Source organism: Rattus rattus, chromosome 9, assembly GCF_011064425.1.
Source record: "Rattus rattus isolate New Zealand chromosome 9, Rrattus_CSIRO_v1, whole genome shotgun sequence".
Taxonomy (NCBI): domain Eukaryota; kingdom Metazoa; phylum Chordata; class Mammalia; order Rodentia; family Muridae; genus Rattus; species Rattus rattus.
In genome coordinates, this window is record NC_046162.1 from 17,554,440 (window position 1) to 17,570,507 (window position 16,068).

Below are 16,068 nucleotides of genomic sequence, written 5' to 3' on the forward strand. Positions count from 1 at the left end.
CTTGTTTGACAGCCAGCGGACGACATTGGTTGTCCTGCTCTAGTCACTTCCCCCCCGCCCCCGAGTCCCTTGAGACACTGAGGGTCCCCCAGCTGCACCTGGAGCACAGTGCTTTCTGGCTAGGCTGCCTGTCCAGTGATCCGGGCCTCAGTCCTCATGTTTGCACAGCAGTGGATTTCCTCAGCAGCAGCAGAGTCTCCAGAGTCTTGTACACGACCAGACAACTGTAAACCTATTGTCATTACCTCTAACTCATAGCTGTTGTCGTTTTGACAGTGAACTCACTATAACATGCCTGCCAGCCTTGCTCCACAGCGAGCCGTGCCTCCCAAGACGTATAGGGAAGGTTCTTGTCTGGGTTGGAGGTGGGAGGTTCTTGGCATTGTGGAGATGCCAATAGCTGCAGGGGAGAGAGATGGACGTTCTTGGTAAGCGGGGAAGGTTTCATGGCTGTGTCAGCTCATCGAAAACTTCAGATTGAAGTTAGGCCATAGAAATCGTCAAAGGAAAAATCCTGTTGGGGCTGTAGAGAATGATGTGAAATACACACCATTGTATAGTAAAGGCCCCATGCTACACAAGGGCCTCCAGTCTGAATAGGGTGTTGAGACGGGAGTATTTCTCCCAGGGAAGGTAGATTTTTCTGAAAAAATTGAAATTTCATTTGTTCTAAACTTCTAATCAAGAAAATCTCCCCAAAAGAAAGTGGCTGAGTGTCTTAGTCAGGGTTTCTATTCCTGCACAAACATCACGACCAAGAGCAAGTTGGGGAGGAGAGGGTTTATTCAGCTTACACTTCCACATTGCTGTTTCATCACCAAAGGAAGTCAGGACTGGAACTCAAGCAGATCAGGGAGCAGGAGCTGATGCAGAGGCTATGGAGGGATGTTACTTACTGGCTTGCTTCCCCTAGCTTACTCAGCTTGCTTTCTTATAGAACCCAGGACCACCAGCCCAAGGATGGCACCACCCACAGTGGGCTGGGTCCTCCTCCCTTGATCACTAGTTGAGAAAATGCCTTACAGCTGGGTCTCATGGAGGCATTTCCTCTAGGAAGGCTCCTTTCCCTGTGATAACTCCAGCTTGTGTCAAGGTGACACACAAAGCCAGCCAGTACACTGAGAAAGAAAGACAGACTAGCAAAGAGCCCCATTTTAGAGTTGAGCGAAATGATTTGCTGCAGGTCTCGGTCCCCCTGGTGCCGGCCAGCTAAGAAGCCCTGAGACAGCAACTGCTCTTCACCACCATGCTCTCACGTGTCCAGCCTTTTGCCCATGGCAGACATCACTAATCAATCAGTTCCCTCTGAGTTGGCACACAAAATAAAACTGCTTTGAAGACGTGTGTGGCGGTAACCCCAGCACTCAGGGTATGGGAGCAGAATGATTGCTACTTAAGAACAACCGGAACTAACTAGATTGTGTGACTTTTGAGGACATCCAGGGCTACATGGTGAGGCCATGTATTAAAACATATTTATTTTACTTTAATTATGTGTGTGTTAGTGTCTGTGCACACTTGTATGGGGCGGATCCCTTGGAGCTGGAGTTACGGGTGTTGTGAGTCTCCTGACATTAGTTTAGGGGTCTGAACTCCAGTGGTCATAGTTGAGTAGCCAGTGCTCTTAATCACTGACTCATCTCAATCCATTGAGCCTGAGGCCGTGTCTTAAAATAAATAAATTGATTGATTAATTAGCTAATTAATCAATCAAATAGCTGCTTTTGAAATACTCTGACATACTTTACGTGAGCACCCCCATCTTCCCCTTACAGCAAGACCTTCAGGTAGACATAATACCTCCATTTCGTACAGGAGGCTTGGAGAGGTCCCACGCCTACTTGTGTGTGTACCTGTTTGGGGCAGAACCAGGGCCACCATGTCAGGCTGGTGGCCGTGTGGCTCATCTTCAGGCTTGATGTTTAAAAGTGGCCAAAGAAATAATAGCTTTGTGCTGTTTTGCCTCCTGTTTCAAGATCTGTGACACCTAAAGGTTTGGATGAAGTTAGTCTTTCAAACCGTAAGGTCAGCCTGTCCCCACTAAGCTGTGTCCTTTCCTGGTCAACTACTTGGTTAGTGAAATGTTCAGTGTGCCCTCTGGAGGAGCAAGCAGGTACTGCACCAGAACCGAAGCCGACTCACCCCACCTTCCTTCAGAACAGCTCAGTTAGAATTAGGTATCTCTTGGGCCCATTTACCTCATTCCTCCACTAGAGGCTCAGAGGGTCACTTTGTGCTTGATATTGGGTGGTGTGTGTGTGTGTGTGTGTGTGTGTGTGTGTGTGTGTGTGTACACACATGCGTCCATGCTTGTGTGTGTTCATGTGTGTTTGTGCAGTATGGGTCAGAGGTCAATGACAGGTGTCCCCTTCAGTTACTCTCCATCTTGATGAGACACAGTCAGTTCCTCACTGAACCTGGAGCTCCCTGATTCATCTACATTAGCTGGCCAGCAAGGCCCAGGGATCCTCCCGTCTCGATTTCCACAGTGCTGGGATTACAGGTGCTCACCTGGCTTTAAAACATCAACAAAACAAACAACAAGGATGACACCTGTGGGCTCAGGGGATGGGACTAGAGTCCTCACACTTGCATGGGTGGAATCCTTCACTGACCCTTAACCCTGTCCATTAGCAAATATTTGAACTTTACCTCAGTCAGTACCACAAGGTGTTTTAAAATTATTTCACTATAGCGTATAGTGTATAAAAATTATTTCACTAGATATGGCAAATCCCAGCAGTTGGTAGGTAGAAGGAGGAGAATCAAGATTGTTGATACGTAGGTTCAAGACTAACTTGAGATATATGAGAGACCATCTTAAATCATTGCACTGATTTACGAATGGAGCACTTCTGTCTTTTTGACATCAGTTTGATAGTGTAAGCACAGCATCCGCGAGGCACCTCTCTGGGGAAAGTGCTTGCCACACAGCCTGAATTTGATCCCCAGAATCCACTTAAAAATAGAAGGAGAAAACTAACTCCAGGAAGCCGTCCTCTGACTTCTATGTGCTCTCCAGCCCAGCAAGCACACGTGTGCACATATGCACACACTCGAGATTGAAACTTGAAGATGAAGGGTGTAAGCAGACCTCACCTGGGAGCTAGTTTCTGTCCGCACGTGCTAGCTAATAAATACTAGCTACCTTGGCATGTGTACGCCCATCTTTGAAATGAACGTGGATATTCAGTCTGCATTATGTCAGATTCCCAGACTGTGGGACTCTTTAGAATCTTTGTGCTTTCGTCTCATTTCATGTGACCTCAGTTTGGATGTGAACTTGGGCCGTACTCTTACCTTTAGGCTCCTTTCAATTTCTCAATAGCATCTAGTCTTCCATAATTAATCATAGTGATTAATAGTTCTCGCTGAGAAGAAGTCATCTTCGCTGACACCCAGCCCTCACCACGATATCCCTAGGCTGCTGTGTCACTTTGACCATAGCAATGACTCTGCTTGGGATATGGTGAGTCCCAGGAACCGTTCAGTTATACACACACTTGCTCCATTTAATCCTTAAAGCATCTCTCCAAGGAAAGTTTCACTTTCACCTTACACATGAGGGTCTTGAGGTAAAGTCACTTTAGTCAGGGGGTTAGTGAGTAATTGAGCCGAACCCCGAAGCTCCCAAAGATGGGAAACGACCGAGTCTCACCTTCGCCTTCCTAGGTCAGCTAATTCCTACAAGCTTGGAATGCCACATCTGCCAGGACATATCCCTAGTTTTCAACCCAGCTGCCTAGCAAAGACAGCTCATAGACCTCAGCTTAGCTCTGTCACCGCTAGGTGCGATTCACCTAACACAGAACTGATCTTTTAATCATGTACGTTTTCAGTGTATTTGCAAGGTAGTGTAACCATCGTCATGTTACTTCAGAATATTTTCATGACCCCTTAAAAAAATGAAAAAGAAAGAAAAGCCCATTTTCCTCCAGTTAACTGATATCACAAAAATCCATCAACCAACCATTTGATGCCCGAGGTAGGAAGTTACCGCTGTGCTGGAGAGATGGCTCGTACTGGTCTTGCCGAGGACCTGGATTTAATTCCTGAGCACTCGAATTAGGCAGATCACAATTGGCTTCCTCAGGCACCACTCCCATGTGCACATAAATACACAGAAGCACAATTAAAAATAAATGCAACTTAGGGGGGGGAAAGGTACTGCTCAGTGCTACTGCTCGCTGTTCTGGAAGCCAATACATTTGATATCCAGTGAGGATGTGACGCTGGCTCACAGATACTGGCCCTTTCTCACAGAACGGGAGTGGCCAGAGAATTGATTGGTTCCCTTTTGTAAGGGCAACTCATAAGATCCCACTCATAAGAGCAGGGCCTCCTGACTCGATTACCTGCCGAAGGCCCTACCTCCTGTTACGTCGCCGTAGGCTTCATGCTGAGAGGGGCACACAAGTCTGGTAGCTGTTAGTCACCACTGTTTCCCCTCCCAACAGCGGTCACCCTCTGTTCCTTCTCTAGAACCACCTTTACTGGGCATTTCACAACTTCTCAGATGGAGTAGATAGCTTTTGTTCCTGATTTTTATTGTTTGATTTTTTTTTTTTTTTTTTTTTTTTTTTTTTTGGCAGTGGATGTCCTTGGCTTGGCTGGCCTAAAAACTCATTATGTCATTGTGTAGATTGGGCTGGCTTTGAGTTTGTGATAATCCTCCTGTCTCTGCCTCTCGAGTTCTGGGATTACAGATGTTCACCACCATGCCTGGCTTTTCAGAAAGCATGACGGAGGGCATCCAGGTATACACAGCCCTACAGCACACATTGGAAGCTGCAGAAGTAGCCTGGGGCCAGACTCAGCTGACTGGCAGTGAATGCAGAACTCATGGTCACCTGGGAAACTGAGTATAAAGGCCCTGAACAGGACATTTATAGCACCCTTTGCCAAACGCAGGGAGCATCATAGAAGATGGGGCAGAAGGAACATAAGAGCTTAAAATTAGGAGGAAGGGCAGAAAAATGCCATTCTTCTAGGTAGGGCACAGCTATTGCAACTCACTGCAGCTTGGTTACTGGCACCAGACAGGAGTCAGTAATGGGTGGGGCTGGGGCTCATGGGACTCTACCCCTCCTGGCTAACCTTATTGGCTCCTGACAGGTTCTGGAAGAGGCTGACTCTTTGTCTTCAGTTGCGTCTACACTCATAATCCCTCCAGGTTCTAGTGGGTAATTCCAAGCCGACGGTCACACAGATGGTTCTAGATTAATTCAGATGAAGACTAATCAAAAAGACAGGAGTGTGGGGATGATACTTGTAGGAAGGTGACAGGGATAGAAGAGGGAGAAAGGAGAGTAAGGTCAGGAATAATTACAATGTACTATATACACACATGAAATTGTTAAAGAACAAATTTAACTCAAAATGAAAAACAGCACAGTGTGTCCAGGGTTTGTTGTGCTGTGGCCGAATGACCACGGTCGGCTGACCCAGCAGCCAATGGGAATCTGCATTTCTTTCTGGCTGTGTGCTGCTCTCAGTTGTGTACGGTTTTGTCTCCCTTTTCATCGTACCAGTCATTTGTCCTCGGGTCTCCCCGAACCTGTGTGGTTCAAGGAGCCTTCCACTTGGCTCCGTCGTTTCTGTGGGAGAGCAGGTTGTAACAACAACCCTGAATTGTTTGGATCGTGTGTCATGGAGGTATTTTTCCAAGCATATTCCTATGGCCTGTGTTTTCCCTCAGACTTGCCCTTCTTGTGGAATCACATTTGCTCCCAAATCTGAAGCTGGTGCAGAAGGAGGAGCTGTGCAAAATGGCTGTCAAGACGAGCCTAAGGCCAGCACCAAGGTAACAAGCTCATGGCTGTTGTTCCTGTCAGTACCTCTCCTGGCGCATCCACCTAAGGTGACATTCCTGTCTCGTCAACTTCCTAGCTCTGAAAATAACTCCTCTTAGGTAATAGCGTTCTGCACCTTTTAGGCTTTGGGGTTGAATAGGCCATTAAGTAAGATGTTGAAAGGGTCCGGGAGTACAGCTCAGGAGTGGAGTGTTATGCATGCATATGGCCCTGGGTTTGATCCCCAGCACTTAAAACAACAAAAACCAGGGTGGCTGGTTAGAGCCATCTGGTATAAACTGGACTAGATTCCTCAGGGGCAGCCAGTTCCAAAGGCTTGTGTTAGAGGGCTGTGGGCTGGGCTTTGTGTATGGTAGAGTACCGAGGTGCAAAGAGGACCAAAGGCCTCCTCCAGGTAAGAAATGCACCCAAGAGAAAGGCTCCTAAGGCAAAGCTGACAGCCTGGGGGCTGCCTGGAGCCAGGCTTTGAGACCAGGGCAGGACTGGAGTGGAAAGTAGGGTAGAGCCTGAAGGAAGAGCTTCGGGGAGGCTTTGGAAACTGCTTCCTGGGGAGCCCCTGTCTGCCATTCTGCACCTCCCAGTATCTCAGGGGACTCAGATGAGTGTCTCTCATAGCCAGAGGCACCTTCATCCGGAAGCCTGGGTCTCCCTTCCACGGAACTGTCCTTGAACCTCCTCTCCCTGCCCTGTAGCCCTCTTGTGTATTCAGCTCACTTTCCTTGCTTCATGGCTGTTCTACAACCTCTTTCTCCTGACCGCCCAACACCCAGACATGCCCTGTCCCAAAGCAGAGCCTGGAGGGAAGCAGGGCTGGGGGAGACGTGGAGTATGGGGTCGGGATGGATTCACAGTCCTCAATGTAGAGGCCCCAGCATGCCGCGGGAAGGGTGTGAAGCCGGGCAAGCTCCTGGCGACCATTTCACCCCCTGTGCTCCTTCCTCTGTCTTGAGGCAGGCTCCTGGAGGACCCAACTCCAAAACCCAGAACGGACTCCTGAGCCCTCCTGCAGAGGAGAAGCTCACCAACAGCCAGACCTCCCTCTGTGAGATACTGCAGGAGAAGGGGCGGTGGGCAGGCGTGAGCTTGGACCAGTCCGCCCTCCTCCCGCTCAGGTTCAAGAACATCCGTGAGAAAACTGACGCCCACTTCGTCGACGTCATCAAAGAAGACAGGTAAGGCCCCACAGCCCACGGCGCTGGCAGAGTCCGCAGGTTCCGGAGCTGCCTCGTCCGTGCGTCTGCTGTCATTATATAGCGCTTTATGTTTGTCCTGAGGTACCTTGAAGCTCACTATACACTCTGCCTGCTACACCCACTTTTAGCATTTTATTTATTTTCTTTATCGTGTATTTTTCTGTCATGTTTGTGTCCCTGAACTCGGGTACGATACACGTTGGATGTCAGAGGACAGCTTTTAAGAGTCGATCGAGGATCAAGCACAGACTGTCAGACTTGCCTGCCCCATTTTTTTAAAAATATAATTTCTTGGGTACCAGACGATGACATGGGTTTTGTGATACATTTATTGTTTTTATTTACTGTTCCCCAAACGTTTTTGGGAACAGTGGTTGACTCAGGGTCTCACCATATAGTTCCTGGAGGACCTGGAACTTTCTATCTAGATCAGTGTGGCCTTGAACTTGAAACAGTCCTGCTCCAGCAGACAGGTGTGCCGACACCCAGTATATATTTAATATTCAGTTCTCTCCCCCATGCCCTTCTCCCACCACCCTTTTTCCTTCCTCCCTCCTCTCTCTCTCTCTCTCTCTCTCTCTCCTCTCTCTCTCTTCTCTTCCTCTCCTCTCTCTCTCTCTCTCTTTTTTTGAACCATTTGATCCAGGTATGTTGGATCCAGTCCGCTCATCCCCACTTCGTACGTCAGTTCCTAAAAATAATTATGTTGTTGTACATACATGAAATTCGAGACGTTTGGGGATATGCTTCCTAGCCTTAAGACCGTGTTCCAGATTGTCAAATGACCCATCATGTCGCTGGCAGCGCGCTCTCCCTCCACCCCAGGATCTCATCCACGCTCACGTGTTGTGTCCGTTACTGGTCAGTCCTCCAGTCTTCTACAGTCTGGGCTTTAACACCCTTGGCTGTCTTGTTTAGTCTCTTAAGATATTAACATTTGAAAAGCATACAGGCTGACCAGTTTATATAAAGACTTGGATGTTGGATTTTGTGAATTCCCCCCTCAGACTCGGGTTCTGCCTCTCTGGCCAAGGCCTAATGGGGGGGTGAGGTCTATCATATCCAGAGGACACAATGCCCACTGGTCCTTAGTAAGTGACAGCATCTGCGCTGGGCGAGGCTTTGCCAGTTCCTCTAAACAATTACAGTTTTCTCACTGTGACTAGCAGGCAGTCGGTGGGAAGATCCCACTCCTTGTCAGACTCCCTTGGGGCTAACCTCTGTTGACGAGCCTTGTCTGAAACTGTTTTTGCTGGGGTGGTTCAGGTGGTGGATGGCGTCGGCAGCATGCCGCCATTGGTGTTCCACAGACACTGTGCAGAGGTTCCCTCCCTGGTACTGCTCTATCCACTGATGTTAGCCTGGACTCGCACACTCCTGTTCTGTCCATCCTTGTGCCTACGACACCCGATTGCTCGACTCTGTCTGGTGACCCCCTTAAGACTGGCGAGTGGGGGGGCTGAGAGATGGCTCACGGTTAAGAGCACCTGACTGCTCTTCCAGAGGTCATGAGTTCAATTCCCAGCAACACATGGTGGCTCACAACCATCTGTAAAGAGATCTGATGCCCTCTTCTGTGTATCTGAAGACAGCTACAGTGTACTTATATATAATAAATAAATAAATCTTTAAAGATGGGGTGGGTCCTTTTGACATGGCCCCTTGTTTGTTTGACGTGGTCTCTTTAACAGGATGGGGTGTTCCAAGCTCACTTCATCCTTCCCTGCTTTAGCTTAGAATTAGCCTTTTCTCCAAGGTGCCCCGGCTCCCTTTCATGACGGGGATATGTTAGTAACACCTAATTTAATGCTATTGTCCAAGCACACGCTCTGTGTGGCTTCAGTCCTTTAAACTGAGACTTGTTTTACGTTCTCACACGATGTGATGTGGCGGCTAAGACGTATGCACTTGCAACGTGTGCTGCTCGGTCCTTAACTGCTTTGCATTGTGCAGACTGGTCTGAGCTCTAAGCGTCAGTTAGGTCCAGGTGGCTGTCTGTATTGTTCTGATGATCCATATACTCGGTGGTTTTCCGTTGTTCTAGCTAGATGCCCAGACCACAGTTAAGTTGTAGCTCCAGGAATTACAGGCACGTCCCCATTCTGGTTTCTATCCTCTGCCTCACAATCCATAATTGAGGGAAATCAGGGCAGGAACTCAGGGCAGAAATCTGGAACTGAAGCCACAGAAGAACACTGCTCATTGGCTGGCTCCCAGGACCACCTGCCCAGGCATGGCCCCGCCCACAGTGGCCTGGGCCCTCCCCATCAATCAATAGTAAAGACCACTGGCCAGTCTGATGGGGGAAATTCCCTCAGATGAGACTTCCTCAGATAATGCCAGGTTCTATCAGGTTGACGCTGAAGCTAACTAGGACAGCATCCTTAGGCCTTATCTGTGGGCTTCGAGTGAACGTTTAAGTCGCTTCATTTAAATGAACTCTTGCAGTGTATGCCTGTGACCCTCTCTTGTTATTCGTGCCCTTGCATTCGACTACATGAATTATAAGTCCCTGTCCTCTTACCCCAGACTCCCTGAAGTCTTCAGTGCATCTACAGGGACCGTATTTCTTTTTATGTGGAATTGTGTTTTCCAAATTCTTTGCAAGCCTAGCGATGTTGGATTGTATTGCCATTGTGACACTTAGAAAGTCTGAAGGTCACTTTATCTCCTTGGAGAGTGCTAAGTGTTTGTCTCAGCAAACAGTTTACTCACCTGATTCAAATCAAATGGACTCTTTCAGCTTTAACTGGGCTGCTTGGGGTCTGCCAGTCCCATGCAGTGAAGATGTACTTTCAAGAGTCAGGCTTAGATGCGAGAACAATTTATATGCAGAACCTGGGCTTCTTCCCCTTCCCTGCCTCTGGATTTTCTGGGTTTTCTAACCTCATCTTTTTATCTGTAGTCACACTGTATTTCTATATTTGGGGTTAGCTTAACATTTTTTAAAGGAATTATTTATTTTATGTAGATATCTTCAGACACACCAGAAGAGGGCATCAGATCCCATTACAGATGGTTGTGAGCCACCATGTGGTTGCTGGGAATTGAACTCAGGTCCTCTGGAAGAGCAGCCAGTGCTCTTAACCACTGAGTCACCTCTCCAGCCCTTAACTTAACATTTTTAACATTTATTATTTTATTTGTATTACTATGTGTCCTGCAGGAGTATGTTGGGCACCACATGTGTGTAGCTAGGAAGAGGACATCAGAGTCTCTGGAAGGGAGTAGTAGATGACCGTAAGCCACCAAGTGGGTGCTGTAATTGAACCTGGGTCCTCTAGAAGAACACAACCTGAGCCATCTCTCCAGCTCCTAATTCCTAGGTTTATTTTTTATGCCATTAAGTCTGACTTTTAGAGCCAGACATAGTGATATAAATTCAAGATCCCAGCATTTGGGGAGTCTCTCTCTTCTCCCCGCCCCTTCCTTTCCTCTCCTCCTCTCTCCTTCCCTGTCCCAACCCCAGTCTTATTTATATTTATAGCTCACATGTCTTTAAGCCCATGACCTCCCTGCCTTGGTGTTCCTAGTGCTGGGATTTCTATCCGAGGCTCGGAGTGGTGCTAACTAATATCTGTCTTCAGGGAAACAAAGCGAAGGTGAAAGGTGGGAAGTTTCCCTGACTTCCCTCCCGTCCTCCAAGGATGTTCCTCTCCTTCCAGCGGTCTTGACTACTCTGTCTTGTGCCTCCCGGCAGTTGCCTTTATATCTTCTGTGAGATCCAGAAGCAGAGACTCCCAATATTAACTGAAAGAACCATGTGGCTTCCACAGGGTTGATCCTGCCACTGGACTGCTGGCTGCAGACACCAGATTCCCCAGTGACTGCCCTGTCATTTCTCTCTGCCATTGGAAAGGAAGGACAGTCTTTCCTCTTTTGAGTCTGAGAGCATCTTGAGTTAGTGCTTCTTTGTCACAGAGAAGAATCCATTCTGCGGCAAGGGAAGGAGGAATGCGCCCTGGGACAGGCACATCCGAGGCTCCTTCCCTGTTTTACATGACTTCGGGCTAAAGGTTACTGTGTGTGGGAGAGAGGTTACATCCATACTTGTGTTTGCCTTCTGAAATCACGCCAGTATTCCCTTAAATTCATAGTAGTCCTCCAGTGCATAGCAAGGACATTACGATTTGCTGACAGTCCACAAAGCAGAAGAATGTCAGAGTCACGTAGATCAGATTTGATTTCTCAGCTGTTAAAGTCATTGAGCATGGTCATTGTCAAGTCTCACCTACATTCTGAGAATTTAATAACAACCCCACAGTTACCCCATCCGCAAACACCAGGAACCACTAGTTACATTTGAGGTGCGTGACTGTCAGTGTTCTGGATGACAGGAAGCCTCGGGACTGCCTTCACTCAAAGTCTCCAAATCTCTCTAAGTCCTCTCAGCACGAAGGTCAAGGTCTGCTGGCTTTCCAAAAAGATTACCTCACAGGATAAAAGAGCCGCCATCACTGTCTTCCCATCCTGGATGTGTGGACCATGTATTCAGAAGCATGGTCTAATGAGTGTGGTGATTATGCACAGTGGTCACTCCCTACTGAGGGGAAACCACAGATGATGGCGTCTAGACACAAAGGACTTCGCTAGAGGCGTGTCTGTGGTGGCAGCACCTGCCACGCGGTGACTTTCAGAGGGAGGTAGCTCCGATGTTGTACTCTGAGAGGTGTGTGAGCCTATTTCTGCTGATGTTGATGGAATGCGTTGGTTGTATCTTCCAGCCTGATGAAAGATTATTTCTTCAAGCCGCCCATCAGTCAGTTCAGCCTGAACTTCCTGGACCAGGAGCTGGAGCAATCCTACAGAGCCAGCTACCAGGAAGAGGTACGTTCTCACTGCGGCCTCACAACACAAGCCTGGACCTCACGGGACACCGTGTGTGCATGATTTACCGAGTAGCATGAAAATGAAAGCTAATATTGATTCCCCACAACCAGGAAGCCCTGTGTTGGGACTGTATGTGAATTTATATCTTTACCAGGGAGAAAAACCCAAGGCTCCATTATCTTAAACCCACAGCACACCCCTGCCAGACTGTCTCTGCCATAGCTGGTGTTTTTGGTCTTCTAACTGCTACCCAGCCCTGGAAAGATGCCCCCGTTCATACCTGTTCTGGCCTCTTGAGTGACGCTTCTCTCCCAATATCAGGAGGTCTGTACCTCCATCTAGAATGCAGGGTTCACCCCTGTCCTCGATCATACTGCTACCTTGACTCCCTTGAGTTAAGGCAGTTAGCGTTCCTCTCAGCTTCTATGTCATGTTCCCCGTAGAAAACGTCCCTGACACCAGCTGGGTTTTACTGCCCTGTAGGCTTCTTTACCCGTCGTGTGCACCTCACATTGGAATCCCATGTGGCTTCTGAATCTAACACCCAGCTCTCTGTTTCTGTGCTGTCTAAATCCCATCACACACACAGACACACACCCAGTCATACTCAGCAGGGATGGAAGAACCTGGAACGTGGTTGGAACTCTAGGTAGCGGATCCAGCTTTCTCTCCCTTGGCCTCCCGACCCAACCTGAGTGTTCCAGAGCCCAAAGTGTGCCATCGCCTGACCTGGGATTTCACTTGCTCATTGAGTGGCAGAGTGTGATGTCTGTAATGTCTACGCCGCTACCCAGAGAGACCATGGTCTACAAGCTATGGCTATTTGCTTTGTGTGGTTAGAATGGCTGCTCTGTCAGCCTCCCGCTGGACAGTGAATATCATCCCCAGCACGAACCCTGCTGGCGCCTGCCTAACACAAAAAAATGCTAAGCTTTAGCATCTAGACCAGGAGTTGGGAAAGTTGGGAAACCTGGGCATTCAGGTGAGAGTGAAATCACCCCCAAAACTCAACCCACATCCCCACAGGCTGTCCTGAGTCTTCCCTGCCCAAGCCCTGGCTACTCCCTAGAATGTTTCCCAGATCCCCAGGAAGAGCGATACATTCATGTGGCTCTGCAGAGGTCACTGTGGCAGCCTCACCTCCAAGATCTTAGGTCTTTTAAAGGGACCTTCAGTTAGGACCAGGCCCACGGTCATCCTCAGAGCCTCTGAATTCCAGGGATGAGTAGGAGACCGTGACTCTACCCCTGTGCCCGCCCTGCTCAGGTGAATTCAGGCGTGACACTGAGCTGCCCTCTCATTCCCCAAGGCCAAGTCCTGACTTCCCATTTTCTCCAGATCCTGGGATCCATTAAAGGCAGAGGAACTAGAACCAGTTTGGCCTGAAAGGAAGTTGTCCTCCCACAGACCTCCAACCTCTTCTGTCCCTGAGTCCTGAAGCCCCATCCGCCGTGTGCCATGTCCCCCTTTCCCCGTGGCCCCTGGCCTGACATTCTGTATCTTCCTCCTAAGACAGGCCTGGGGTGCTCTTGGGGGTCAGTCCATCTGACTGCAGCCCACTCTGCCTCCTCATCCCCTGTGTTCTTTGGGACAGCCACCCTGGACCTCCATCTTCACGCAGGAACCGTGTCACCTCTTCCTCTGTCGGCTGTGGAGAGCTCTGACTGAGGTGGCACCTCTCTGTAGGGCCTGTAGGGGTCTGGAACCGGTTGTGTTTTAGACAGGTCACGTGGCATCAGTTTCCTTCTCCAGAATTCCCTGGCGGCGTGCACATGGCTCCTTAGTAAACACCACACAGTGCCCTGTTTCTTGGGCCTGCTATTCCACCGTCAGGCTGCCCGATAGCCCTTCGAGTTTTGAGCCCAGCCAGCCCAGAGCAGGCCCACACAACATACAGAGATTTTACTCTTTTTTTATTCACGTGTGCTCTGCCTTCATGTATGTATGTGTACCACATGTGTGCCTGGGACCTGTAGAGGACAGAAGAGGGTTTTGGATTCCCTGGGAACTGAAGTTATGCAGTTTTGAACCACCATGCATGTGCTGGAAATCATAGCCAGGTCCCCTGGAAGAACAACGAACACTCAACTCCTGAGCCTTCTCTCCAGCCTGGAAGGCTCCGTTGATAAAGGTTATGTACGCTCATTCCACACACAGAGGCTTTCCTCGGCTGCTGCTGCTGGAGTGGCTACCTGTCTTCTGGTGAAGCTCTCACATCCACCCATCCCTGGAGGCCCCCATCACCTGCTGCCTTCCCAGTGCCTTCCCAGATGTGTTCTCCCGGCCTCCAAGGCAGTGGCTCACCTTTCTGAGTGACTGTGTGACTGTGTGAGAGAGTCAACCAACTTACAGTCTGCTGCTGTGCGACCCTGGGCAAGTTCCTTAACTTTAAATGCCGCAGTAGTGAGGAGATATCCATCCGTGTGACCCATGCCGGCTTCTGCCTGCTCTGGCCCTGTCCCTCCCCACCGAACTCCCTGGCCATCTGAAGACAGATCAGCTCACCCTGTCCTCTCCTGCCCTAAACAGGTCATAAAGAACTCCCCCGTGAAGACGTTTGCCAGTGCCACCTTCAGCTCCCTTCTGGATGTGTTTCTGTCAACCACGGTGTTCCTGATTCTCTCCATCACCTGCTTCCTAAAGTACGGAGCCACCGCCACCCCTCCCCCACCGGCTGCCCTGGCCGTCTTTGGTGCAGACCTGCTGCTGGAGGTGCTTTCTCTCATAGTGTCCATCAGGTACGCCCGGCTGGGGAAGTCGTCGCCAATGTTTAGCCTCTAGCTCCCCCTTCTGGCTCCATGGTTAATGGCAAACTGATGAACCAGCACAGGGGCCAGGTGTCTGAAGAGAACAGAACTTCATTTCCTTCCTCCCACCCCATCTCAGGGATCCTCAGGGCCAGCGCCGACCTTCACTCCACACCGGTGGCACACTAGAGAGTCAGCTGCCCTGCAGCCCAGCTAATGCCAGATCCAAATTAGAGATTAAAAGGAGAAGTGAGAAATTCAGCAAGAAGAAAGGAAGGAGGAAGTGCAAAGCCTCTGCTAACCTAAGGGCCAGGCTAGTCCAATTGAGGAAGTTGTGTCAACTTCTGAGCTTGGGACAGGCAGTACTTAGTTAGAGATGTCACCAAATGTGCAGGCTGCAGGAAACACAGATAACTGGACTTTGTAAGTGTGTTTACATGCCGTATTACATAGGATACGATCAAAGCCAGGCATGGTGGCACACACCCGTAACCCCAACTCTAGGGAGATAAAGGCAGAAGAATCAAGAGTTCAAAGCCACCTGGGCTGCTTAGCAAGTTCAAGGCCACCTGGGCCACACAAGACCCTGTCAGAAAACAAACAAAATAGCCTAACATGGAGAGAGAAACCTAGAGTGGGGAGGAGTATCGATCACATCTGTGGCCAGGATCTAATATCTGTAGTGTATCAAGTTGGTACCACTCAGTCATAGAAAGACAACCCAGCCCATTTTATTTTTTTAATTGAAAATAATTTTTCATACAATATATTCTGATCATAGTTTCTGTTCCCTCAGCTCCTCCCACATCCCCCACCCACCCAACTTCAAGCCTTCTTCCTCCCTCTTTAGAAAACAAACAAGCCAAAAATGGAGGGTTAAAAAGAGAAAGGAAAAGCACAAGAAATAAAAAAAAAAAAAAAAAATAAAACGTTGAGTTAATTTTGTGTTGGCCATATGCTGCTGGTATGTTTATATACCTAGTGAGACTCCATCAGAGAAAATGGCGTTTGTTTGTTTCTTTGTATGTTTTGCAAGTAGCTGTCAACTGCAGATAGTTTCCTGGTTAGATGGGAGTTCTTATCCACTTCCCTGCTCACCTTTGGGGTCTCATCTGGCTTGGACCAGTGCAGGCCCTGTGCACACTGCCACAGTGCCTGTGAGTTCATGTGTGCATCTGTCCTGTTGGATCTGGAAGATACTGTTCTTGTAGGATCACCCATCCCCTCTGAATCTTACAGTCTTCCCACCCCCTCCTCCACACAGCTCCCTGACCCCTGAGGGAGGGTTTGATAAAGACATCCCATTTAGGATCAAGTGTTTTGAGGTGTCTGACTCTCTTCACATTGCCCACTTGTAGGTCTCAGTTTTCCCTTCTATTTCAGGAGGGAGCTTTTCTGACAATGACCTATCTTCTTTTATTTATTTTATTTACATGAGTACACTGTAGCTGTCTTCAGGCACACCAGAAGAGGGCATCAGATCCC

General features: G+C 48.9%; 1 protein-coding gene across 2 annotated transcripts in view; it reads left to right on the forward strand.

Moving 5' to 3' along the window:
* Adcy9 (adenylate cyclase 9) overlaps positions 1 to 16,068 on the forward strand; it is a 125,652-nt gene that overhangs the window by 92,530 nt on the left and 17,054 nt on the right. Inside the window, exons 4-7 of one of the 2 annotated variants that reach the window (XM_032914300.1) lie at positions 5,699 to 5,803; positions 6,768 to 6,985; positions 11,731 to 11,833; positions 14,366 to 14,574. In XM_032914300.1, coding sequence (XP_032770191.1) covers positions 5,699 to 5,803; positions 6,768 to 6,985; positions 11,731 to 11,833; positions 14,366 to 14,574 — 635 coding nt within the window. Of the gene's footprint in view, positions 1 to 5,698; positions 5,861 to 6,767; positions 6,986 to 11,730; positions 11,834 to 14,365; positions 14,575 to 16,068 lie in introns of both variants that reach the window. The other variant, XM_032914298.1, reaches the window with a different exon arrangement.